We start from the raw sequence: 27,741 nt of genomic DNA, 5'->3' as shown, positions 1-27,741 counted from the left end.
AGCAAGCGTGCTCTCCATATCCCTCTCATTTCAGGTGTCTACTTGCCGACTGCTCCACGCAAATTCGCATGAGCAGTGCAGCAGCCCCAGGACCGCTCCACGCCGATTGGCGTGACCGGCCGTCTATGGGGCTAGCAGGAGATCGCGTGCAGGCTGCGCGCAGATCTCCTGCTTGCCTTCAGTCTCCCAACGGCAATCGCCGCTCGGAGACTGTTAGACGGCGAAACGACCGTCTATTAGGGTAGTACAGCGCTGCGATCTAAGGCACATGTGACATGGCTGTCCCCCTGGGACACCAAAGAGCTATCGGCTCTCATAGGCAGAAGCCTATGACAGCCGATCGCCGCGATTGGCCGGCTGCAGGGAGGGAGGGGAACAAAATAATTAAAGAAATAGTATTTTTTATTAAAAAAATAATATTTGTATAAAAAAATAAACATGGGGGGAGCGATCAGACCCCACCAACAGAGAGCTCTGTTGGTGGGGAGGAAAGGGAGGGGGGTTAACTTGAGTGCTGAGTTGTGCAGCCCTGCAGCCAGGCCTTAAAGCTGCAGTGGCCAATTTAACAAAAAAAGGCCTGGTCTTTAGGGGGGTTTAACACTGCAGTCCTCAAGTGGTTAAAGGGAACCTGAAGTGAGATGAATATAGAGGCTGCCATATTTATTTCCTTTTAAGCAATGCCAGTTGCCTGGCTGTCCTGCTGATCCTCTCCCTCTAATACGTTTAGCCACAGCCCCCGAACAAGCATGCAGCAGATCAGGTGTGTCTGACATAAAATAATGCAGTGTTCTCCCCAGGCTCTTTTAGCCGGGTGCTCTGCCCGGCTAGTTTTGGTGAGCAACCGACTCTCATTTGCTCATCTCCTCCTATGCTGTAAGCAGAGTTGTGCAGAGACGCGGACCCTGCATCCTCTCATCTCGCCCCATCCGGCTACTTTTTCATGCCACCCGGCCGGAAACAAATTCTGGGGTGAACACTGTAATGCATATATTAAAAGCTGTGCCCAAACACACCAGCATTATACCCCCTAAATACACCGCTTATCCACGCAGCCCATTGTGAGTCATTCCTGGAGGGACATCTGTACGGTGAGGTGTTTCCTCTCCAATCTGACCTGTGAGAGCAAAACTCCTATTTACCGATTTCATTCTCTCACCTCCAGAAGGTGTAAAGAAGATAAAGCAAATAACAACTGCATGGAACACAACTGTAGCAATCTCCATCATGTTTCATTTCATGTCCAGGCAGAAAGAACATTTACAATATGAAATGTACACCCTTTTTGCCAGAAAGTGAACCAGAGACGAAGCACCCTCATGTATTTTACCATATATATCAGTGGGAACATTAGAGAAAACACCTACCTTGCTCTCTGTTTCATTCTGCACTGCACAGCTTGCTTCTAATCAGCCCTGATAAAATCCCTGACTGAGCATTCAGTCTGGCTTTTCTGAGGAATATTTATAGCTCAGTCTGTGTTCTCTCATGTCTTTTCAAATCCAAGCCTGCCCCCTGCTGGCTTTGCTCAGGAATCATTATAGCGGAGTCATTGTAGCAAAGTCAGACTGAATGCTTAGTCTGGGATTTTATCAGGGTTGATAAGAAGCAAGCTGTGCAGTACAGAATGAAACAGAAAGCAGGGTAGGTGTTTTCTCTAATGTTCCCACTGATCTATATTGTAAAATACACGAGGGTGCTTCGTCTCTGGTTCACTTTAAGTTTCTTTTTTTTGGCTTCTGCTAAAGAATAACTTCACCATGGTTTCCCTAGGACTAGGTCACCTGGTCTGAACCTCCAGACTTGTGGCACCAGTATTTAAAGGAACACTATAGCGAAACATTTTAAAATGAAAAATAATTGTAAATACACATACAGTGGTGTGAAAAACTATTTGCCCCCTTCCTGATTTCTTGTTCTTTTGCATGTTTGTCACATTTAAATGTTTCTGCTCATCAAAAACCGTTAACTAATAGTCAAAGATAACATAATTGAACACAAAATGCAGTTTGAAAATGATGGTTTTTATTATTTAGTGAGAAAAAAAAACTCCAAATCTACATGGCCCTGTGTGAAAAAGTGATTGCCCCCTTGTTAAAAAATAACTTAAAGTTGGTTTATTACACCTGAGTTCAATTTCTGTAGTCACCCCCAGGCCTGATTACTGCCACACCTGTTTCAATCAAGAAATCACTTAAATAGGAGCTATCTGACACAGAGAAGTAGACCAAAAGCACCTCAAAAGCTAGACATCATGCCAAGATCATGCCAAGATCCAAAGAAATTCAGGAACAAATGAGAACAAAAGTACTGTAATTGAAATCTATCAGTCTGGTAAAGGTTATAAAGCCATTTCTAAAGCTTTGGGACTCCAGCGAACCACAGTGAGAGCCATTATCCACAAATGGCAAACACATGGAACAGTGATGAACCTTCCAAGGAGTGGCCGGCCGACCAAAATTACCCCGAGAGCGCAGAGAAAACTCATCCGAGAGGCCACAAAATACCCCAGGACAACATCTAAAGAACTGCAGGCCTCACTTGCCTCAATTAAGGTCAGTGTTCACGACTCCACCATAAGAAAGAGACTGGGCAAAAACGGCCTGCATGGCAGATATCCAAGGTGAAAACCACTTTTAAGCAAAAAAGAACATTTATAAGGCTCATCTCAATTTTGCTAAAAAAAACATCTCAATGATTGCCAAGACATTTGGGAAAATACCTTGTGGACCGACGAGACAAAAGTTTAACTTTTTGGAAGGTGCGTGTCCCGTTACATCTGGCGTAGAAGTAACACAGCATTTCAGCAAAAGAACATCATACCAACAGTAAAATATGGTGGTGGTAGTGTGATGGTCTGGGGCTGTTTTGCTGCTTCAGGACCTGGAAGGCTTGCTGTGATAGATGGAACCATGAATTCTACTGTCTGCCAAAAAATCCTGAAGGAGAATGTCCGGCCATCTGTTCGTCAACTCAAGCTGAAGCGATCTTGGGTGCTGCAGCAGGACAATGACCCAAAACACACCAGAAAATTCACCTCTGAATGGCTGAAGAAAAACAAAATGAAGACTTTGGAGAGGCCTAGTCAATGTCCTGACCTGAATCCTATTGAGATGTTGTGGCATGACCTTAAAAAGGCGGTTCATGCTAGAAAACCCTCAAATAAAGCTGAATTACAACAATTCTGCAAAGATGAGTGGGCCAAAATTCCTCCAGAGCGCTGTAAAAGACTTGTTGCAAGTTATCGCAAACGCTTGATTGCAGTTATTGCTGCTAAGGGTGGCCCAACCAGTTATTAGGTTCAGGGGGCAATTTCTTTTTCACACAGCTCCATGTAGATTTGGAGTTTTTTTTCTCACTAAATAATAAAAACCATCATTTAAAACTGCATTTTGTGTTCAATTAGGTTATCTGTGACTAATAGTTAACGGTTTTTGATGAGCAGAAACATTTAAATGTGACAAACATGCAAAAGAATAAGAAATCAGGAAGGGGGCAAATAGTTTTTCACACCACTGTACAAATAACTGTTTCTTTCAGAGTAAAAAGAGCCATATATTACTTACTATGCTGTTGTCACTTACAGTAGTGGAATGGAACTGACAGGGTTTTGACTGGTCAATCTCTTCATGGGGGATTCTCAGTACGTAATTTATTCTTTACAAAAGCACTCTCCAGAAGGGATCTATACAAAGATGCCGCCCTCTCTCTTCCCTTATTCCCATTGGCTCACTAATCTGGCAGTTGGGCTGAGCAACTGACATTCATGAATTGCTTTTGAAAATACAGAAAAACCCAGAGAATCCCCCATGGAGAGATGGACTAGTCCAAAACCCGTCCGTTCTTTCACATTTCTACTGTAAGCGTCAGCAATATAGGAGAAACGTAATTGATAGCACATTTTAATCTGGAAGCAATGTACTTTTTATTTATGGGTCTTCATGTAATTTAAATTTCACATTTTTTTTTTTTTTGCAATAGTGATCCTTTGATAGCTGCAGAATTTACTACATGATGTCAGATTCGCAGTTTCACATTGCAAAGTTTGATAGGAGTTGAGTAGGTGATGGTGCCTTGTGAGCCAGAGCCGAGCAGCTCCACCTAGAGGCCAGTGTTATGACTGGCAGAATGCTACAGCCTAAAAAGTCATATGCAGGGGGTACCTGTTGGCAGTTTACACTGTTCCTCCTCTTAGATTATATTATTTAAAGTAAGACGAGAAGAATCCTGTTAACATGACCAGATCCAGTATCAGTATATGAATCTGGCTGGATGGTGTAATGGTTAAGGGCTCTGCCTCTGACACAGGCGACCAGGGTTCGAACCTCGGCTCTGCCTGTTCAGTAAGCCAGCACCTATTCAGTAGGAGACATTGGGCAAGTCTCCCTAACACAGCTACTGCCTATAGAGCGCGTCCTAGTGGCTGCAGCTCTGGCGCTTTGAGTCCGCCAGGAGAAAAGCGCGATATAAATGTTTTTGTTTTGTTTTTTATATGGATGCAATACTACAAAGTGTGCAGCTATGGAATTGGACCCTGGTACAGATATTTTTTTTTTATTGCCTGGATTTAAAGTGTAACTGTCGGGCATAAAATCAAAAATCAATTCTTTATTTTTATCTGGTAAACTAGTAATACGGATGCTAACCAGGCAATCCAAAAGTTAAAAATCACCATTACTTTTCTTGTTGATAAATGATCGTTCCCCAGTTTACCTGACTCTTATTTGTTATATTGCGGCACAAAGAAAGTTGCAGGGCATGCTGGGTTGTCTTTTTTTGCTTCTTTACTTTCCTCCAAGACTTAACTAATGCAGCCTGATTGGCTGAAGCCCCTTTCCACCCTGTTATCCCCACCCACACCTCTGTTCCTCTCTGATTGGCCAATATTTCTCATGCTGAGACAATGCACTTTCTATTGCAGAGATGGGTGGGGTTTCCTGGAGACTGGGAGGAGGATGGGCAATGATACACAATCAGGCAGAGGAGAGTAAGGGAGGAAATGACATCAGGATTGGCTTCAAAATAGACACAGTTAAAATGGAGAATCCTAAGACGGATTTTCTTTTTTTTTTTTTCACTATAGATAAATCACTAAATTCAAAACATGGACAGTACAATACACATGTTATGTAAGTAGAGCAAGTATTTATCTACTTATATATGTGGGGAGTTGTCTGAGATAGTATGGCTGACAGCTCCTCTTTAAAGGAAAAGTGAAGTGAGAAGAATTTGGAAGCTGCCGCATTTATTTCCATTTAAATAATACCATATGTCTGGCAGCAATGCTGATCTATTTGGCTACAGTAGTGTCTGAATCACACCAGAAACAAGCATGTAGCTAATCTTGTCAGATCTGATAATAATGTCAGAAACACCTGATCTGCTGCATGCTTGTTCAGGGGCAATGGCTAAAAGTATTAGAGGCAGAGGATCAGCGGGGCTGCCAGGCAACTGGCATTGCTTTACAGGAAATAAATATGGCAGCCTCCACATACCTCTCACTACAGTTGATCTTTAAGTGAGCAACTGTGATTTCCCATGATGCATCACTCCCAAATATGCAAATCATCTCTTTATGCCCCTGAAAGCCAGGCACAAATCTGCAACTGCTGGGGTATAGCAAGCCTATAGCTTATACGTTTCACAGAGCCACATCAACGCAGCGTGCATACAGCCTGTTTTGGATGTATTGGTCCTCATCAGTGCATGGCAGGGATTGTTATGGCTCTATGACAGGGGTAGGGAACCTATGGCTCGGGAGCCAGATGTGGCTCTTTTGATGGCTACATCTGACTGGCTCACATACAAATCTAGTACTGCTCAAGCAGCGCAGCTTAGTGTGGCAGCACAAGTAACATTTTCAAAGTAGTGCAGGCTACCACTAACTTACTCGGGCTACCCCAAAACGAATGGCTGCTCCAGTTGTCACACTCTGGATCCTGTCATTTGTAGAACGAGATCCCCACACTTTGATTGGCCCAATAGGCTTCCTGTCACTTCCCAGGCAGCCTATTGGGCCAATCAAAGTGCGGGGATCCCGTCCTACAAAGTGAATCAACCCCCAAGTCAACTAGCTAATTGTACAAGCTATTAGTCGGTATTTCTCCTGTCTGGGAAATTGCTGATGTTGCTGAAGACGTGTCTGACACTTCTGCTGCCCGGCGGATCAACTGTATACACATCACCATGGCAACAGGGACGTGAGCCCCACTGCCCCAGTTTGAAACATATTGTATGGCTCTCACGGAATTACATTTTAAAATATGTGGCGTTTATGGTTCCCTAAGCCGAAAAGGTTTCTGACCCCTGCTCTATGATATACAAATTATCTCTGTATGCCCCTGAAAGCAAGGCTGTCCATCCAGAATCGCTGGTGTGAGCCTGTAGCTATGTCATAATACGTCATCGGACTTCAGTCTGGCCACGGCGGAAGCTGTGCCATTTATCTGTCTGGGGATAGTTTTTATGCATAGCTGGTGGAGGAGCTGCCCTATATAGAAACCAAATAAGTCACAGAGAAATGTCTACAGTTTGCTGGGAATTAATGATATCCTGGCATCCCACATCTCCCGAGTATTGTCAGTGGACGTGAGAATCTCGTGAACTCAGCAAAGTCTTCACGTGAAAGTAACGTTTCCTTGTAAAGAATTGACCTAGTTACTCAAAGCCTGTTCTATCTCTAGCTGCAGATGTTAGTCCCAGACATAAATAGGCTTTCATGTCTTTTGAATGGCGTGCTTTCTGCAGAGTCAATAATGCTCTTTGCTAGGACAAGTGCTTCTGAATGTCCGTTTGTAGATCGAGACTTCAGTCTGCCCCTCTTTCATGTTCGCTTCCGTCTCGTAATTTATTCCTGGTCCGGAGACCCTTGGAAATTTGGAATGATGCCACTCTAATAGGATCTTATTGGTTTATTGTCGTTTTTAGCTACCCGAGATATTTTACCGTCCTTCCACGCCAAAGTGGTCTGGGTTGTGTTAACCGTTTGGTTTCTTCTGCCCACCAGAAAACAGTGGGCCTTCTTTGGACTGTTCTTCAGAGCGTGAGAACATTGGAGGGCAGAAGTGATCCTGTAGATCAGGGATGTCCAGGCCTGGTCCTTAAGGACCATTTTCATGCCAGTGTTTAGGGTGGACAGAGGAATGGAGAAATGTGTTCTACTCTTCCCTAATTCCGTCCCAGAAATTAATTCAAGTTGTGCCTAAAATTGTGTGCGGACCTCAGTCTGGACAGCTTAGAATCCTCCATTTTGCATAGCAGTCTCTAGTAACACTCCACTTAACGGCTCAGGCCAGGTGATAACTCCTCACACACTTTACAGTTGTTACCATTTGCATTCCTCTCTATGAATTAACACCGTCTTGAAGTTTATAATTCTGTAGTTAGAAGGGCTATAGACCCTTTAGATGGTAGTGGGGCTATTGACACTTTAGACCAGTGTTCCCCAACCCTGTCCTCAAGGCCCCCCAACAGTGCAGGTTTTGTATAAAGCCACAGAGGTAGTTAATCAGCTCTGCTGCAACATTAATTACCCCACCTGTGATTGTGTGTGGTTTCCTGCAAAACATGTACTGTTGGTGGGCCTTGAGGGCAGGGTTGGGGAACTCTGTTTAAAAAAAAAATGCAAGTAGTGCAACCCTTTCTCCACAAAAAAAAATAAATAAATAAAGGATTTTACTGCTGTCTGTGTTCTGTCAGGTTCTAACCTGTTCTCATTTAAAATTAACATGATATAAATGACTGAAGTTTTGAACAAACTTAGGCCCTTATTCAACTTACTTTTTCTCCTAAGTCCAGGGTCTGAGTCTGTGTAGGCATTAAGTAAACCAAGGGTCTCATCTATTTGCCATAAATCCCTCACAATCCTTGCAAAATCCCTTGTAACTATCTGGATGACACTTTCATTTGCACAACTATCCCTCAACCTCCTTCTGATTGTATGTTCTAACATTGTCAGTCAACAGGAATAGAATCTAAAGAAGGCTTAGAAGCTGAAAGCTTACTGTATTTCTTTAAAACTAGACGATACACTATAGCTTGTATTTTACAGCCATGAAGTTTTGAATCAGGATAAAAACCTTGATTCATAACTCTGGTCTCCAGCAATGCTTAGCTACTAAGATAAGGAATCACACACACACAGTGTTTCTTTCCCTCCTGCCTCTTTCCCCTCAGCTTGCTTGTACAGTTGTCAAACACAGGCTGAGGACTGGAATGATTTGTCTGTGATCTGTCCACACAGTAGCAGCTTGCTAGCAGGTTAGGATTAAAACATGCTAGCAAACTAGCCAAATACATCTGTAGGAAACCTTTCTTCAATAATAGCACCATCATTTGGACAATATGCTCTGCTCAAAAGCTTTTGAGTTCTGCTTGTGAAGTTTACATTTGGTTGCTGTTATTGCTGAATTAGTTTGCCTTAATTTTATCACCTGAGTTAGGCAAAAAATAACTGAAGCTCGCCATACGAACATCGATTTTAATCACTCAAATGGGCCCCGCCAGCCAGTCATCGTGCCCCTTTATGCCCCCCCCCCAAAAAAAAAATTAAATAAACAAACAAAAAAAGTGAACCTGGAGCCGACACTGCTTTAGTCACAAGGGAAAGGTTAGGGTTAAGTTGGTACTAGGGCAGATTGAGAGTTTATGATGACAGCAATGGAAAAATATTCTATACAATGTACCATGTCTTTACTGAAATTATCTCATGCATGTTTTTTTTCCAGTACTAAAAGTGCCTACATCACAGCGCATTGAAACACATGGCACCAAATTATTGCGCACAGAAAATGCTGTGATTACAAACACAAAAATAATGTATTGCTCTTTGCGCGCTGCTTTTCATTAAAGTGTTTCCAGCACGGTAAATTAAAGGACAACTGTAGTGAGAGGTATATGGAGGCTGCCATATTTTTTTTTCCTGTTAAACAATATTGGTTGCATGGCAGCCCTGCTGATCTAGTTGACCACAGTAGTGTCTGATTAACACCAGAAACAAGCCTGTGGCTAATCTTGTCAGATCTTATAAAAATGTCAGAAACACCAGATCTGCTGCATGCTTGCTTAGGGGCTAGCCTATGGCTACAAGTATTAGAGGTGGAGGATCAGCAGGATAGCCAGGTATAGCCAGGTAACTGATATTGCTTAAAAGGAAATAAATATGGCTGCCTCCATATACCTCTCACTACAGTTGTCCTTTAAAGAATGACTCTAGTTACAAACAGCAGTTGTTCAGTATCAAACTTCTGACAGTGGCCCCAGACCACCAGTACCTGCTGCTAACTAGTCTGCACCCACATGTATTAAAGTTCTGAGTTGGATTTTCATCAAGCGCTACCAGTCCTCCCAGCCGCTAGGTGGCCCTGTTGAGTAGAAAGCCTCTCTTTTGATCTCAATGGAGAGGAGGTCTACTTCTTACTGCAGAGCAGGACCAGCAGCGGGGGGGGGGCTACAGGTATGGACAAAGATGGGGGCAGTTTCTGGGATCTGGGCCATTCAGAGGCAGAGATTTTGGATAAATGTACTTTGTAAATAAAGTTGTCCTTTAATCAAAGTCCTAATTCATCCTCCCATTTCTGTTAATTGCCAATGCACAAAATAATGTTTGTTGCACATCTGTACATTTTGCAATGATTATATTGAAATAACCTCGCTGACTGGCTTCTGTAGCTCCTTACTGCCAGGAGAAGGGGGAGTTGGTGCCTTAGCATGGGGATTGCCCGACCCTGCCCACCCCTTTCCTCTGCTACATAGAAATGAACTCTTTCTGGCCAGCACTGCACAGTTTCAACATCTTCCCGCCCATTGTGTTATAAAGCATTTAACCCCTCCCACACCCTCTCCAGTGTTTTTTGGTGTTCACATTGAGCAGGTACAGGAAGACAAGACTCTGCTGATCTGCAGCTTGGGTGCTGGTCACAACGTTAATTTCTCTGCAGCACATGGAAGAGGTGGGCGGGGTCAGCTTTATGCAAACAGGGAAAGACTGGCTGCTGCATCTGCCAGCTAATCCCTGTGACTACCTCATATGGGCAAGGATAGGATGGGGGGAGGAGTTCTGACAGCTATCTGTCCAATAAAATTGCACTGTCATGTCAAGAGGAAAGGAAGCTACAAGACCCAGCCAGTCAGTACTTTCAATAAATGTATGGCATAAAGCACAGATGTGCAATGCACTAGTGGATTTCTAAGTCATGCAAATTGACTATCACAGGTATTAAAATTGGAGTCTGAATAAGGGAACCTGAAGTGAGAGGGATATGGAGGCTGACATGATTATACATTTTAAACAAAACAGATTGCCTGGCTGTCTTGCTGATCCTCTGCCTCTAATACTTTTAGCCATAGACCCTAAACGAGCATCCAGATCAGGTGACTGAAGTGTGACTGTATTAGCCACATGCTTGTTTCAAGTGTGTAATTCAGACCCTACTGCAGCCAAAGAGATCAGCAGGCCTGCCATGCAACTAGAATTGTGTAAAAGACAATAAATATGGCTGCCTCCATATCCTTCTGGGTTCAGAGACACAGAATGGATGAACCAGTACTACAGTATAAGGTTTCCTTAGTAATTTACCTTATCAATGTTATTATAATATGATGAAGGTATTTTATTATTGTTTTGATAATGTATTTGTTTATATTCTAATGATGTCCTGTATTTTTAGTCACATAATCTTACTGCCCAACAGCATGCACAGGAATACAAGGAACAGCTCTATCCTCCTCCCTCCATGCCCCTTCCTGACTTGGGCACAACTTATTCTTGCTGTAAAGTTGTGATCACATGTCCCCTTCCAGCTGCTGCTCTGTGGTCCTATTCTCAGCCCTGGATGATTGTATCACAGACTGGTGGTCTCCTACCCTTATTAATTAATTACCCTTATTAATTCACTTGCACAGAGTAAAAAAAAAGGGGTGTGTCTCAGACCCCCTCAGTGTCACTTGGTTTCAGGTTGGTCCAGAACCAGGAGGAAATGGTCTTGTTGAAATACGGCAGGGATGTCGAACTCCAGTCCTCAAGGGCCGAGGTCCTCAAACATTTTTGGGACTGCTCAAATTAATTATTGGCACTGAATCAGGAAAGGGGCGGCTCATCAAGTAAAACGCATTCCATCCTAAACACTGGCATGGATGATGCGCTTCGAGGACTGGAGTTCAACACCTGTGAAATAAGGTAAAATGATCCGTATAATTGAATTCTACATTTATATCAAAATGGACAGAGGTTGGGGGGTGGAGTTGGGTTCTATATTTACTTGATATTATGAACTGTCAAACTGCCTCTCTTTTACCCTAGCTTTATTGATGCTGTGACTCTCCAGACATTTTTCGGACCTCCACTCCCATCATGCCTTGCAGACTTCTGCCACTAACAGGCATGCAGGAATGGGTGGGGCCACAACGTTTCCAGTCAGAGACCAGTGTGGCTGATATATCAAGAATGGTGCGAAGAAAGCTGTAGCAGCATCAGAGCAACCAATAAGGAATCTTGTTCTCTGAAATGATCCCCGATTGGTTGTCGGACAGGAAGTACATCAGCTGTACTTCCTGTCCAGTTTTCTTCGTACCTGTCTTGCCGCATCAGTCCTTGTGTGTGCACCACTGTCCTATGCCCTGTGCATAGTTGTCTGTGATATTGGCACATTATCTTTAGTCTTCCTCTGTCCAGGACTCTGGAATGCACTCTTCCCCTGACTCCCTCCTCCCTCTGTGCCTTTTGCAATCCCTTCCCTGTTCCTTCTTATAGAACTGCTGCTTCTTTCCCATGTTCCGCTGTATTGCCTCCTTCCGATCTTCACTTGTAGAGGTCATACTCATTGCATTTATTCGGGGGGGGGGGAAGGCGTCTCGTTATGCCAACGCATCCCTGCTTGCAGCACCGAGATATCCTGCATATCACATACCTGGAATGACGCAAAGGCTGCTGGGTAACCATGGCGGGACATTCCCAAGAACTGGTTCACAGAAACTGCCGATGTAACTAATGCGAATCAATCATGTACTTGTATTCCATTCCAAAAATAGCAGTGTGGAATTTGCAGAGCACTTTGTGGATTGCGGTATCTTTTTTGTTCTGTTGAACCAGTTCTCAAACATCTCCCATGGTATGCTAAATCATAATAATTGATGGTCACATCACTTTAAGGGGCTAGTCCACCCTAGACATGATATTCCTGTTACAGGTAGACAGACGTTAGCTTGAATACGTCTCACGGGGACTCCGGAGATGGGATTTTCCCATCCGTGTTCCTATTCTTGTCACTCAGTCTTGTCTCCTGTGGCCAGGACGTGAAGTCTAAATTTAGAGAGTGCCAGATTTTTGCATATGGTTAGACTTCAGGTATGAAATAATTCTTCACAGGAGTTCCTGAGAGATGTAGGCAACGGGTGATTATTTAATTCCAATCACCTGCGTTTATCCAAAACTGTAATATCAATTTTGAGCAGCACACTCACTTAAAGAGACACTGAAGCGAAAAAAAAAATATGATATGGTGAATTAGTTGTGTACTATGAATAATTACTAGAAGATTAGCAGCAAAGAAAATATTCTCATACTTTTATTTTCAGGTATATAGTGTTTTTTCTAACATTGCATTATTCTATAATATGTGCAGATTACACAACACTCAGCATTCAAAATGAGTCTTTCAGAGCAGTCTGTGAAGTAATGACCTCTCCTCTGGCAGAGGAAAAGTAAATAGTCCAGGAACAGTTGAGATAATAAAAGTTAGATAACAGCCCTCTCCACGACTAACTTAGTCGGAGAGCTTAATGGCTTGTTTGCATAGAGATAACAACTGGAGTTTCTCAACTCTTCCTGTATTGGAAACAATTACACTGATGTATCTGATCTTAATGTTTTATTTCTTAGCTGTACTACACATACAAATCATAATATCATCATTTTTTTTTTTTCGCTTCAGTGTCTCTTTAAACTATCATCTCCAACAAAACCAGCGTGGTTAAAAAGATAGAACTTGCCAATGTTGACTTGTTTTCCGAGGGTAGGCTCTAAAGACTGCCATCCTTATATGAGTGTCTCTATATAGTAAGTCGCTGATTTTGAAAAAAACTCATTGGTCTGCACAATGATTCTACTGTAGGTCATTGACTCACAAGATATCAAAACTAGAGTTAAGATGACAATCCGGGGAAATGAAATAGAACCAGGACTCCACCTTGATTACAGCTATGCTGCTTTATTGGGTTACTTACCAAAGCCTGCAATACAGCATGACTAGGGGGTTGGTCCAAGGGCCTTGAGAGAAAAACACAAAAGCAGGGCAGTGGCCAATAATAGTGTAGGTTGTTCGACACTCGGGTGGACACGTGTGATCAAAAAACTAGGTACTCACAAACCAAGGTTGCTGGTGGCAACCAGCTTGTGCGCATGTGGAGAACACCCATCCCGCACTCGGGTTGTGAAAAGGATCTTTCTCTAAAAAACTAAAATGGGGCCAAAGGTCCGTCCCTCCCAGGGAGGGTGATAAGGTAGTGGGGAGCTGGATGAGGGGCACCCAGGATGATGTAGAAATTGTATAAATATCACAGTTATACATATTTAGAGGTGTCTTACCTCAATAAGATATCTAGGCTTTTTTTCTCGAAAAGACTAATTTATTTGCATTGTAAAGACGACACATTTCCATTTAGGCACAGCATTGACCTAAGGAAGTGAGCATTAGACTCACGAAACTCGGTCTTTATCGTGCAAAAAAATTGTCTTTTTAAACAAAGCTTAGACATCTTATTGAGGGTAAGACACCTCTAAAACGTTATACCTGTGATATTTACACACTGTTACATCATCATGGGTGCTTCTCATCCAGGTCTCTAATACAGCATGATGTTTTGGTCAATGGAACTTTTGTCAATGCTTGCAAGCATCAGTGAGTGGACCTTTATCCAATGCTTGCAAGCAACGGTCGATGGGCCTTTATTCAATGCTTGCAAGCAACGGTCGATGGGCCTTTATTCAATGCTTGCAAGCAACGGTCGATGGGCCTTTATTCAATGCTTGCAAGCAACGGTCGATGGGCCTTTATTCAATGCTTGCAAGCAACGGTCGATGGGCCTTTATTCAATGCTTGCAAGCAACGGTCGATGGGCCTTTATTCAATGCTTGCAAGCAACGGTCGATGGGCCTTTATTCAATGCTTGCAAGCAACGGTCGATGGGCCTTTATTCAATGCTTGCAAGCAACGGTCGATGGGCCTTTATTCAATGCTTGCAAGCAACGGTCGATGGGCCTTTATTCAATGCTTGCAAGCAACGGTCGATGGGCCTTTATTCAATGCTTGCAAGCAACGGTCGATGGGCCTTTATTCAATGCTTGCAAGCAACGGTCGATGGGCCTTTATTCAATGCTTGCAAGCAACGGTCGATGGGCCTTTATTCAATGCTTGCAAGCAACGGTCGATGGGCCTTTATTCAATGCTTGCAAGCAACGGTCGATGGGCCTTTATTCAATGCTTGCAAGCAACGGTCGATGGGCCTTTATTCAATGCTTGCAAGCAACGGTCGATGGGCCTTTATTCAATGCTTGCAAGCAACGGTCGATGGGCCTTTATTCAATGCTTGCAAGCAACGGTCGATGGGCCTTTATTCAATGCTTGCAAGCAACGGTCGATGGGCCTTTATTCAATGCTTGCAAGCAACGGTCGATGGGCCTTTATTCAATGCTTGCAAGCAACGGTCGATGGGCCTTTATTCAATGCTTGCAAGCAACGGTCGATGGGCCTTTATTCAATGCTTGCAAGCAACGGTCGATGGGCCTTTATTCAATGCTTGCAAGCAACGGTCGATGGGCCTTTATTTAATGCTTGCAAGCATTGGCCAAAAGTCCATTGACCAAAACGTCCTGCGGTATTTAAATCTTTGGTATGTAACACAATAAAGCAGCACAGCTGTATTGTAATCGAGGTGAAGTCTCGGGTCTATTTCATTTCCTTGGACTGTTTGGGATTTGGGGTTCCTGGTCTGACTCCCCAGTGCACCTATTCTTCAATATCCCCAGGTTGAGCGTGTGGTAACCCCTTCTTCATGGATTAAGATAACAATACCACAACAACTTGTCCACATAACAAAATGCGTAGCATGTTTTAATATATTTATTTTAATTGTTGTGTGTGTATATATATATATATATATATATTTTTTTTTTAAATAAATATATATAAATATATATGTGTACACACACACACACACACATATTTCATACTTTGGTGCCACTCAACCGGTTTAATTAGCAGGTTTAGTACACAAAAAAGTGCCTCGGTTTATTATTTCTGAAAACAAGTCTTTAAATTCACTGTAACCAAGCGTCGTATCTTTATTATTATAATTGTTTATAAGGTGGCAACATATTCCGTGGCACTGATACCAAATCTCTCTTATTTCTGTGGACTCCTATATTTAGACCATAGAGCACATGCATAAATAACTGCAAAGTTTGTCAATTAAACCAGCAGGCAGCAAAAATAACTTCAAATATTTAATATTTGTAAATATAAAAAAACATATTTTTGATACTGTATTGTACATTAAAACTAAAACAAAAATAAAAAAAATACTACCCATTCTTTTTTAAAACAGGTTAATAAAGGTGCTGGTGATATTTGTATCTGTGTAGGTTCCCTCTACAGCTCAGGGAAGCATAAGAAGATTTAATAATTAAGAAACACAGTGGCAGATTAGCGTGATTTTTGCCAAGTCAGTTTAAATAAATCTTGTCTATATTTAATTTCCCTCCCCATCGGTATTATGTAAGCAGCAAGTGAAGTCTGCATTTCTTCTCGGCGAGGAATAATTGAGGAACGCTGTTTTCAATTATTCTAATGTATATTTAATTTGACTTTTTATGATAATGAGGAAAAAGTGATGTGACATCAATTTTTATGGCCATATACTCACTGCATTAAAGAAGCCCAAGAAAGAAAGAAAACATTTTCATAATTACATATAAACATTCATTAAAAAAATAAAATAAAACAAAAAAACATTTCTGAGTAAGACGATCACAGGGTGAAGTTCCCGCTTTCTCAACCCTCCACTGCTTGGACCTTTAAAGAGACTCCCAAGCGAGTCTAAATTCATGTTTCTAACTTTAATGTTAAGCACTATAGCTAGTGGTAAACCGCCGCATCCCCGCGGCAAAACGAGGGGTTTATACTCCCCAAATCCCCTCTGCTAAATCCGGGGAGCGCTTCCTCATGAGGCAGAGCTTAGGGCTGTAGCTCTGCCTCTTCGCGCGTCAATCCCTGCCTTTCCCCACCCCTCTCAATCTTTCTTCACAGAGAGGGGCGGGGAAGAGGCGGAGATCCGCCGGCAGATTGACGCGCATGGAGGCAGAGCTACAACTCATAGCTCTGCCTCCATGGGCAACAAAATCCACAACCAAGAAAGTCGTGGATTTTGCATTGTGATTTGGGGGGTATAAACTCCTCGTTTTGACGCGGGGATGTGGCGGTTTAGCACTAGCTATAGTGCTTAACATTAATAAAAGTTAAAAACATGAATTTAGACTCGCTTCTGTGTCTCTTTAAGTGGTGAAAGTACAACCTAACTTGAAGTTATTTCTCTGGGAGGCTTGGGTATCCTGTTCTGGAAAAAAAAATGGTTCTCGAAAATGGCCACCAATAAGGCATAAAGAAATTTTCCAAGAGTCCAGAGAAATACGGTTTCCTTTGTCTGTTTTGCACTTGAATTAAAAAATGGTGTTCCTTAAAGCATCACCCCTAATAATTTCCTATTTGGCTTACAATGAATTCCAAAACTGCTGTAAAATTAGAACTGCATGTATATTATTATTTGTAATGTTCTGAAATAATTCTTTATTATGAGCATTTCAATATGTACAAATGTTTTACGACAAATTGAACTGCTGATCATATTGTAAGCGCTGACTTCTTTGCCAACATTCGTTCACTAGTCATTTCACTATTTTATATCAAACTAAAAGGGAACATTCATCAGCCAAAGTACAGGTGAAACTCGAAAAATAAGAATATAGTGCAAAAGTACATTTATTTCAATAATTGAACTTAAAAGTTGAAACTAATATATGTAATAGACTCATGACATGCAAAGAGAGATATTTCAAGCCTTTTTTGTTATAATTTTGACGAATATGGCTTACAGCTTATGAGAACCCCAAAATCAAAATCTCAGCCCATTAGAATATTGGGAAATTGTTCACTAGTCTAGGCTCAAAGTGTCAGACTTGATAGGGTAACCGAAGCCTATAGATTTTAGACAGATAAGCAAAGGGTCCTCTAAACGTTGGCTATGGATTCCTAATTAGGGCTAAGGCCTCAGACACCCTTCAGTGAGAAGAAGAAATACACACAGACAGGGTCAGGTCTGCAAATCTTCTCTAATTCACAGGGTCTTACAGCATCCTTTATATAGGATTCAAGTCATGTGACATGAGTTACAATATATATTTGCAAAGACTATAAACTTTCTCTCAGCACAGAAACTTAGTTGTGGTTTTCACCTTATATGGTGTTGTGTACAACAAAGAAAGTATGTTGGGAATTTATTACACTGTTTTGGTATTATACTTTATTTGGGGTAGTAGTCTTCCCAATTACACAGGAATGTTAGTCAAATGGTTAATACTGTTCAATAGGAGAAGAATAACAGGAAAGTATTTGATCAGTCAAGATAACAAAAACTGTACACAGATGGACAAGCCAATCTGGATTCATACTGACTAGACAAGTTTCAGTACATCTGTTCAGTTGACCTTCGATATTAGGTTATATAGAAAAGGATTTGCTTGACAGCTTAAGGGGGCCATACACTAGGCGACCAACCAATCGACCATCCAATTCAATTATTATCGAATTGGATGAAAATTGGTGCTACCAAGTGCATGCTCGACCGACATAGCGACCAATTTCTGGACAGAAATTGGCGGCGCATGTTGGAAAATTTCGGGCCGAGGTTGGTCGGTCGAGTGCGCGGCGATACGGTGGCCGATTTACGAGCGACGAGACGACAAAACCCCCGCCGCTGCCGCCGCAATGTATAAATGTATGCAGTGTGTAGTGCATTTATACAGACAGACGCTATGCGCCGCTAGCGTGTATGCGGCTGTTACCCGGAGAGATGGATGAACACCGTGCGGAAGCTGCTACAGGACAGGTAATGTATAAATGCACTACACTACATACATTTATACATTTTGTTGGCAGCGGCGGGGCAGACGAGGCGGCTCAGCCGATTCCCTGATGATTTCATGCTGAAATCGGACGGGAATCGGCCTGTAGTGTATGGGCAGATTCGATTAGAGACAAATTTATCTCTAATCAGATTCGATTAGAGATAAATTTGTCTCTTGGTCGAATCTGCCCATACTCGTTCTAATGTATGGCCACCTTTACATATATATTCAGTATACAGGATGCAGTATAAGCATTGTAAATATAAGAATTTTACATTTCCCCAACAGCCTCTATTCAGCTAATTAATCCAAAACACCTGCAAAGGGTTCCTATTTCATATATTAGTTTCACCTTTTATGTTGAATAACTGAATTAAATGGACTTACGCATGATATTTTAATTTTTTGATTTTCATCTGTATACGGTTGCCATTTTTATTTGCCACTCAACTGAATGGTCATGTGGTTCAGCATGAAACCGAATTTGCACCCCAATAGCAATGCATGTTGATTATGGAAAGGGGCATGGTGCTTTAAGGCTCTTGTTTCCTCTAGGGTGACTGTTAATTTTCTAGACCAATTTTGTTTGATCCAAAAAAAAGGATTCCTTTGTGTGTCTAGTTTCAGAAAATGTCTAGTATGTTTTTCTTTGTTTAGAGCATGCCATTTGGGGGAAAATATGGACCCATTTTAAAACCCGTACCTCACCCCCAGTGTTCCTGGTCTGAGATGATAAAGGTATACAGTGCACTTATATTTATATTCACTTTGTTGCGTGTTAGGAAAGAGAAAAACAAAAATCAAGAGATCAGTCTTTATTATATTTGATCTCCGATACAAAGCCCAGTTCAAATCAATGGGTATTGTTATTTATCTTTGTCAATTATGGGGATAAGAAACCAGGTTTGGTCTTATATCATCTCAACAAACCATATTAATTCTCACAATGACCAAACAGGAAAGTGGAGCAATGTTAGTACCCATCGCCGTACCATATAAATTAAAACTTTTGAAACTACAAGTATGGGATCTGTCACCCAGGATTCTCTGGATACATTTTGCATACAATATTTTTTGTCTCTATGGAACTAATACAATTCTGTCATTTTAAAATATATATCTATTAAACTAAGTATTAACCCTACAATTTTTGAATTACATAAAAAAATCATTTCAAAAAGAGCATAATGACTGATTATGTAGTGTTTTCAATCGATAGTAGTTCCTTATTATTTCCATAAATTTAGAATTGCGGATAACAGAATTTCTGGATTTAAGATCTCATAGCTGTACTTTAACTTTATATGTTACGTTAATGGGGTTTTCACAAAGCGCTTGTGGCAGCTTAAAAAGCTTTTTTGCTGGTTTTGCCTGTTACATATTTAGCTTTTTTTTGCCACAATTATTACTGTCATTTGATACGCAAGTTTATTAACTAGTCCTTTTAACCACTCTATATATCTACAGAATTCAGTAAATTCTTCTAAACAGATTATCTCTGTGTAATGTTGTCTACGGGGCAAGCAAACTATCATTAAATTTGAAATGGACTGTGGTTGACTTGCTTCATGGCGGGGTCCGTTTATATTTTATAGCACCTGTAGGCTGTGGTATATTTTTATTTCCTATTGTTTATTTTAATAGTGTTATTGTTGTCAAGTAGTGAATTCCACTCACTTCTTGTTCCTTGGTTGTCATTCTTTTTTTAAATTTTTGCAATTCATCCAGAAAACAAATGTAATTGTGGTAACATCCTGTCCCATCGTGTGTGCTCTCTGTGCTTCCCACACAAATCTAAGTGCATTTTTATTTTAGTATTTAGGATCGATGCTGATAAAGGAATTGAGGGGGACGGAGTCAACACAGGACGCTTGTTCAAAAATGAGGGTAAGACGTACATAATGAATGTCGTAAAGTTTGTTCACAGCAGGAGCCTGTTTTTACCTTAAAGTGAACCGAGCACCTTTTTTTCACTCAGGACATTTCTATAGCACATGAAAAATGTATGCCGACTATCTGTTTCATTATTAAAATAAACTTTAATTTTACCTTGTATTTTACATTCAAAGTTGTTAAATTGGCCTGTTTGAACAGGCCTGCCGACCGTCCCCATCCGCAGAGAGAGCAGTAACCTCTAATTGTTTTATTGAGCTAATTACCAAGAGGTAAACAATGCCTTTCATCAGCAAAGGGGGTGGATAATTAGGAGTGTGTCTTCAAAGCCAGGGTGTGTGTCAATGTGTCAAGATAGCATCTCTGACTTCTGTAAATAAGGAATGTGAGAAGGGGAGGGGGGAACATGGCAGCTTCTATGTCAGGAGGAATTCCAGTAAATGAGAATGTGGTCAGTTCTCTTTAATCTTCCATGTTTCATCATCAGCTGCTGTATGTCATTATGTAACCCCACCTCTCTAGTAAAGTTTAGCCTAGGCTATGATGTCATGCCGCTTTCTGCCCCAGAGCACTGTGGGAGATCGTATGATGTTCCTGCTCACTTCAGAGCAGGGACATCACATGATCCCCGGTGATTCACTTTGCCAGGAGTAAAGGTGCTGGCATCTCTGATAATTTTAAGAATGTTAACTGTGGTGAAGTTAGATTTTATAAAGGGCAAACATTGACTAAATACTGGTAATGAATATTGTAAAAACAAGTACTTTTTTAACTACTTACGGACCGATGTAGTTGAAATCAACGCCCTGTTTTTATGGCTATCTGGCTGCCATGGCGTAGACTTCAACTCATCGCCGTTACACGCCGTTTTCATCGCTCCAGTCGATCTCGCTGCTGCTCACTCACTCTGCCTATCTCTATGACGGCAGGGCCCTGTGAGCGGGTAAGGAGCTGATTTCATTGGCTCCTGGCCCTGTCTATCGATGTAAGCAACTCCCATTGGCTTACATTGAAAGACAAGGTCAGGAGCCAATGAAAGCAGCTCCTGACCGTCTCAAAGTAAATCTGCCGTCATAGAAATGGCAGAGTGGGTGGCCCAGGTTCCTGACGTGCGGAGGTGATGGTGGTTGCTTGCGGCGGGTAAGTGCGGCGATCGTTGGGATGCCGCTGTTTCTGTACCAGTGGTCTCTGGTGCTTAACCCTTTCCACTCTGAGTTTTTCCCTAAATGGAGTCGTTTCTGCTCTGAGGTTTTTTTCTACAGAAATGCACTCTCTATCCCATTTTAACATGGACCATAACATAGTAACATGGTATATCTAATTTTAAAGAACACATTATAACGTTTAATTGAATACCTTATTTGGACAGTTTGGCATCTTCTATTGGCTGGTAGCAGAGAAGAAAGCCAAGGTATGGTAAATTTTACAGCAATTTCCTGGGTGTAATCCTGGCTTGCGTGAGCAAGTTTCGCAATAATAGGTTGTTTTATGCCCGCCACCCGGTGTCTTCAGGTCACTACACACGATGCAATCTTTGGTATTTCGATTGGGAATTAGAGCAATGAAATGCTGGCTACTATTTACACTCTCCTCCACGCCCATTGCATAGGATGCCATTGATCCTCTATACAGCTTTGCAAGCAATATGCTAGAAATCTGCAATGGAATCTGCAAGGAGTCTGCAAATAATCTGCAAGGAAATTTCAATGCATCTGTCACTTGCTGGTAGCGCTGATCGCGCACTTCCGATTTGGGGCAGGGGGTACCACCTGTGTGGGCATGTAGTCTTACATGCCCACTAAATATGGGGAGAGAGATCGGGCTTTGCTGGGGGCCAGATGTGCTGCAAACCGCCGCTGAAAAAATGTCCCGCATAGTGGGACATACTAGGGCAACGGGAAATTTGCGATGCCCGACATACGAGTGGAAAGGGTTAAGGGGGAGGAGACCACTGCTACTTAAGTGGTTAATTAAGTTATGTACAGTTCCTATTTCAAATATAACTGTAGTCAGAGAGGAAATTAATAAAATGGCTCAGACAGGCATCAGATTATACACAAATTTCTTACCATTTTTGAAATTATGTTGGCTTGTTAAAATTAACCCTTTGGATCTACTAGGACAGATTACAAAACTATATGGGTAGGATACAAGTATCCCCCATATACAGTACAGTATCTCACAAAAGTGATTACACCTCTCACATTTTTGTAAATGTTTTATTCTATCTTTTCATCAAACTGAAGGGGTTGATTCACTATAACAAATAGCATGTCTTATCAGAGTTAACTTGCCTTATCAGAGTTAACGTGCCTTATCAGAGTAGCACAGCAAGCTCTACGAACTTATGCCTGTTAAGTGGCAATGACGAGAGCTCCACTCATCCTGCCCTGAGCCCCTGTGGGTCCAAACACTTTAAAGGACATTATCCCTTTGATTGGCCCAATAGGCTGCCTGTCATATTTCCTGTCAAGTGACAGGCAGCCTATTGGGCCCATCAAAGTGCGGGGATAATGTTCTTTAAAGTGATTGGACCCGCAGGGGCTCAGGGCAGGACGAGTGGAGCTCTCGCCATTGCCAATTAGCAGGCATAAGTTCGTAGCGCTCGTAATGCTACTCTGATAAAGCGCATTAACTCTGATAAGGCATGTTAACTCTGATAAGACATGCTATTTGTTATAGTGAATCAACCCCAAGATGTGACACTTTGATACAATGTAAAGTAGTCAGTGTACAGCTTGTATAACAGTGTAAATGTGCTGTCCCATTAAAATAATTCAACACACAGGTATAAATGTCTAAATCACTGGCAACAAAAGTGAGTATACCCCCTAAGAGAAGAATGTAAAAATTTAAACTCCTGCATATAACTCATTCAGGCGCGGGATTACCGATCTGAGCTGCAGATTTCCGCTCCGAGCCTGACTCGGGATTACCGCTAAGGAGGCTGACTCTCTTGGGCATGGAGGTCTTTAGAGCTTCTCTTGTTGCCACTGGAATCCTCTTCCACTCTTTCATGACGGTGCATGTTAGAGACCTTGAGCTCCCCCACCTTCCATTTGAGGGTGCCCACAGATGCTAAATAGGGTTTAGGTCCAGAGACATGCTTGGCCTGTCCAGCACCTTCACCCTCAGTTTCTTTAGCAAGGCAGTGGTCGTCTTGGAGGTGTGTTTGGGATCATTATCATGTTGGAATCCTGCCCTGCGAACTGTGAATTGTAGATGTAGTATGTCGAGCTTTCCTGGTATCTGATAATTTTGTGTTGCACAATTTCTGTGTGCTGGCACAGTTGTCAATTAGCATCTGAGTTGAAGGATACCTGAGGTGACATGTGACATGATGAGATATGACATGGGTATGTACAGTGCCTAGCACACACATAACTAGGTTGTGTTCCTTTTTTTTCTTTCTAGGCCTGAAAGAGTTAAATATCAGGTATGTAAGTGGCTGACTCAGTCCTGACTCAGACAGCAAGTGACTACAGTGTGACCCTCACTGATAAGAAGTTCCAACTATAAAACACTTTCCTAGCAGAAAATGACTTCTGAGAGCAGGAAAGAGATAAAAAAGGGTCAATAGTTCTTAAATTTTTGCTCTGGCAAACTTCAATGACTGTGTCATTGAACAAAAACAATAAAACAATTAAAACTTAAAAAGTACATTAAATAAAACTGTGGAATATCTTCAAAAGTCATTTTTAGGAGAAGGAAGAAAGATACAATCGTTTATTTCATTAGTTTATTTTCGCCTCGGGTGTCCTTTAAAGAGAACCAGAGACTAAGCACACTCATGTATTTTACCTTATAAATCAGTGGGAACATGACAGTAAACACCTAATCTGCTCTTTGTTCCATTGTTCTCTGTTTAATCTGACTGTTATCACCTCTGATAAGAATCCCCGACTGAGCACTCAGTCTAGCTTTGCTACAGAAAGATTATAGCCCAGTCTGTCTTCTTTGGTGTCTTTTCAAGCCCAAGCCTGCCCCCTTGTGGCTCTGCTATAATGACTCAGCTATAATTATTCCCTGCAAAGCCAGACTGAATGCTCAGTCCGGGATTCTTATCACAGCTGATAACAGACACTTTTAGCAGTGAGGATGAAATAGAGAGCAGGGTAAGTGTTTTCTCTAATGTTCCCACTGATATATATGGTAAAATACATGATGGTGCTTCGTCTCTGGTTCCCTTTAAGTGGAACTTTGAGTTATTAACCCTTCCAGTTACTTTACACCAGTATTTTTTTCTTATAAGTTTAAATGCTCTGTTTAATCTTGTAGAGCAAAGATGAAATTTTAAACTTCACATAGCTGTAAATGGATAATTAAAATTCAGTTTACATTTGAAAAAAATACAAATCAGGTATTCTTGCTATAGCAAACCTGTAACATGTATGATCGCGTTAATAGAGCAGATCACTGTCTTGCCTTCCATACTTCTGGTATACAGGGCTCCCGTTTGCCCCTCCCTCGTCGCCGACCGCGATGGCTGAACTGTGGGGACTGTCACAGCGGCTAACCACGAGACTCCGCATCAACTGCAAAATATCTAAAGGCTCTGTGTGTTCCTGTCTCCATTCCATTTCGACTGCCAATATCGCTTAACTCCTACACCCTTCAGTCTTATTGCATTATCAATAGGCTGTTTAAATCACCCGTCAGAAAAGTACCAGCACAGCAATCGTTGCGAGGGACATAAATTACTTTCCAAACAGAATGCATAATAAATGAGGAGATAGTGAGGACCACGGCTGCGATTACATGCTCGCTTTTCTTGTTCTCCTGGCTTATTGCTCAGCCGCTTCAAATGAATTGCCAGTTGGGCGCCGCACATGTTGTATGTCGGATCAGCCAGGCATTACATGTTGCTGTCAGAGTCGTATACCTCCCATTAACTCTTATAGATACCAGTGAATTTATTATATTGTTGTTGTGTCCGCTGATGTGTATTCTAAGCCAGAACAGCGCTGGAGGACATGCATGCAAAAATGGCGGGGGTAAATTGGGGCACAGGGTGAGGCTAAAAGACAGCTCATCCTGATCTAGCTATTCCCAGGCGTATATGTAAAAAAGGTGCTGAAGACAAAGGGCTTAATGTACTGGAGTGTGGGCTATGCCTGCCGTACTTAGCAGCGATCACTGCCATGTAAGGAGCGTGCCTTCCCTTAGTTACGCGAGCTGCTTCTGTAGCAACGCACGTAAATGTACCCACTTCAGCACAACAGACTTTAACCCCCCCCCCCCCTTCCCCCCAAAGACCAGGCCATTTTTTGTAAAATAGGCCACTGCAGCTTTAAAGCCAAGCTGCAGGGCCACACAGCACAGCATACAAATGATTTCCCCCCCCCACTTTTCTCTTGGGGTCTGATCGCTCCCCCAGTGTTTACTTTTGTTTTCATAAATATTTGTTTTATTTTGTAATATTTTTACTTTTTTTTTTTATATATATTTTATCCCATCCCCGCCCTCCCTCCTCCCACCAGCCAATCACTGTGATCGGCTGTCATAGGCTTCAGCCTATGACAGCGGATCATCTTTGAGCTGATGGAGGCGACAGCCATGTCACACGGCTGTCCCCAGTACAGCGCTGCTAACAGTCTCCGAGCGGCGATCGCCTGAAGGCAAAGCGGAGCTCCGCCTACCAAGCAGGAGATGCGTGCGCGCGATCTCCTGCAAAACGAAGCCCCAGGATTTTACGCTGGCGTGACGCAGTCGGCAAGCAGTTAAAAAGGAACTGTCCCGAAAATCTTAAAGTGTAAAACACATAGAAATAAGAAGTATGTTTCTTAGAGAGTAAAATGAGCCATAAATTACTTCTTTCCTATGTTGCTGTCACTTACAGTAGGTAGTAGAAATCAGACACTACCATCAGGTTTTGGACGAGTCCATCTCTCCATAGGGGATTCTCAGCATGGCCTTCATTCTTTATAAAGACATTCCCTGAAAAAGATTTATACAAAGATGCTGGCCAGCCTCCCTGCTCACCGTATACTTTTTTGGCAGTTGGACGAAGCAACTGCCATTCACTAAGTGCACTTTGAAAATAGAGATCCCTGTGAATCCCCATTAGGAGATGGGCTTGTCCAAAACCTGTCAGTTCTATCAGATTTCTACTACCTACTGTAAGTGACAGCAACATAGGAGAAAAGTAATTTATGGCTCATTTTACTCTGGAAGAAATGTACTTTTTAATTGTATACATTTACATATATTTTAAATTTTAAGATTTTAACAACAGAGGTCCTTTAAGTGTAGGCGATCCTGTGACGTATCGCTACCGCAACACTTCTCCAGCGGCCGCTACTGTGACAATTAACATGCTTTAGCAGCGCATCTTAATGAATCAAGCCCAAAATTACCAATATTTTACGATAACCTAACCCTACTTTCACCTAGGTGGTGCTTAACCTTATCCCCCCCTCTTGTGTTGCCTAACCTCAACCCCCCCCCCACCTTGCGGTGCCTAGCATTACCACCCCAATGTGGTGGCTAACCTGAACCCCCCCTTGCGGTGCCTAACCTTAACCTCATCTGGTGGTGCCTAACCTTAATCCTCCCACCCCGTGGTGCCTAACTTTATCACTAAACACCACTGCCTCCTAACTTTAACCCCCAATGTTTTTTGTTAACCTCTTGAGCCCCCAGAGGTTTATACCCCAAATACCCCCCGCCCCACCCCCCTACCAGGCCATTTTTTACAATTCAGCACTTCACAACTTTAACGTCTTATTGCACGGTCATACAACTTAGCACCCACATTAATTTTACCTCCTTTTCTTCTCACAAATAGCACTTTCTTTCTTTTGGTGGTATTTGATTACTGCTGCTATATTTTTTTTTGTTAATCAAAATATACCAACATTAGGTGGACAGGAAGCGGTTAAAAGCCATGATTGGTGGCTATAAACAGTAAATAGCGGCAATATACTTCTAAATTGCCTCTATACATAGCTATAAATGGTAAATAGCGGGCGCCTGGGCCTCCCATTATGCAAATTAGGGCTATACATAGTGGGGTCTTCGTGCCTACTATTTACAGCCTCAGTTTGCATAGCGGATGGCCCCGGCACCCAAATCCCCATTTATAGCCATTGGTTCTGGGCTTGCTCTGTTTTTACCATACTTGCTTTGCTAGTCTCCTGCCTATTTATAAAATCTATTCCTCTACTGGCTACTTCATCATTTGGACTCCGGCAATTGCCAGTGCCAAAATTAGTCAGTAAACGTCGTTATAGCCAGGGCTGTGGAGTCGGTCCAAAAATCCTCCGACTCCGACTCCTCAGTTTAGGATTCCACCGGCTCCGACTCCGACTCCCAGACTCCAACTCCTCTAATTTGCATATTACAATTTTGTTGATTAAAAGTATGTAACATGAATTTCGTCTCTTAACTGCCAACGCTTAGGAATTTTACAAGACAACTGAAGTGAGAAGGATATGTAGACTACTATATTTATTCCCTTTAGACTAAAACTAGTCCTTGGTAAGAGTACTTGTAAAAGGTACAAACCGGAACAAAGAACATCTATCAGGCCCTAGGCAATGTAACTGTGGGTACATGTAAGAATGATGTGCAGGCACTCTGCAGGGGAACGAGGAGATTGTAAACAGACAACACCTCTGTGTTCAATGTGGACAGCATTCTCAGTGGATTCCCTGCAGCTCTGTGGGGAGTGCATA

The 27,741-nt window shown here is 42.1% G+C and overlaps 1 protein-coding gene across 2 annotated transcripts in view; it reads left to right on the top strand.

Annotated features, from left to right (window-relative positions):
* The window catches only part of LOC137561759 (ankyrin repeat and sterile alpha motif domain-containing protein 1B-like), a 145,559-nt gene that overhangs the window by 68,247 nt on the left and 49,571 nt on the right, over positions 1–27,741 (top strand). For both annotated transcript variants that reach the window (XM_068273109.1, XM_068273108.1), the window contains exon 4: positions 19,988–20,059. In XM_068273109.1, the coding sequence (XP_068129210.1) occupies positions 19,988–20,059 (72 nt within the window). The remainder of the gene's footprint in view (positions 1–19,987; positions 20,060–27,741) is intronic.

Source organism: Hyperolius riggenbachi, chromosome 3, assembly GCF_040937935.1.
Source record: "Hyperolius riggenbachi isolate aHypRig1 chromosome 3, aHypRig1.pri, whole genome shotgun sequence".
NCBI lineage: Eukaryota > Metazoa > Chordata > Amphibia > Anura > Hyperoliidae > Hyperolius > Hyperolius riggenbachi.
Note: the sequence above shows the minus strand (reverse complement) of the source record. Positions and strands in the feature narration are given on the sequence as shown.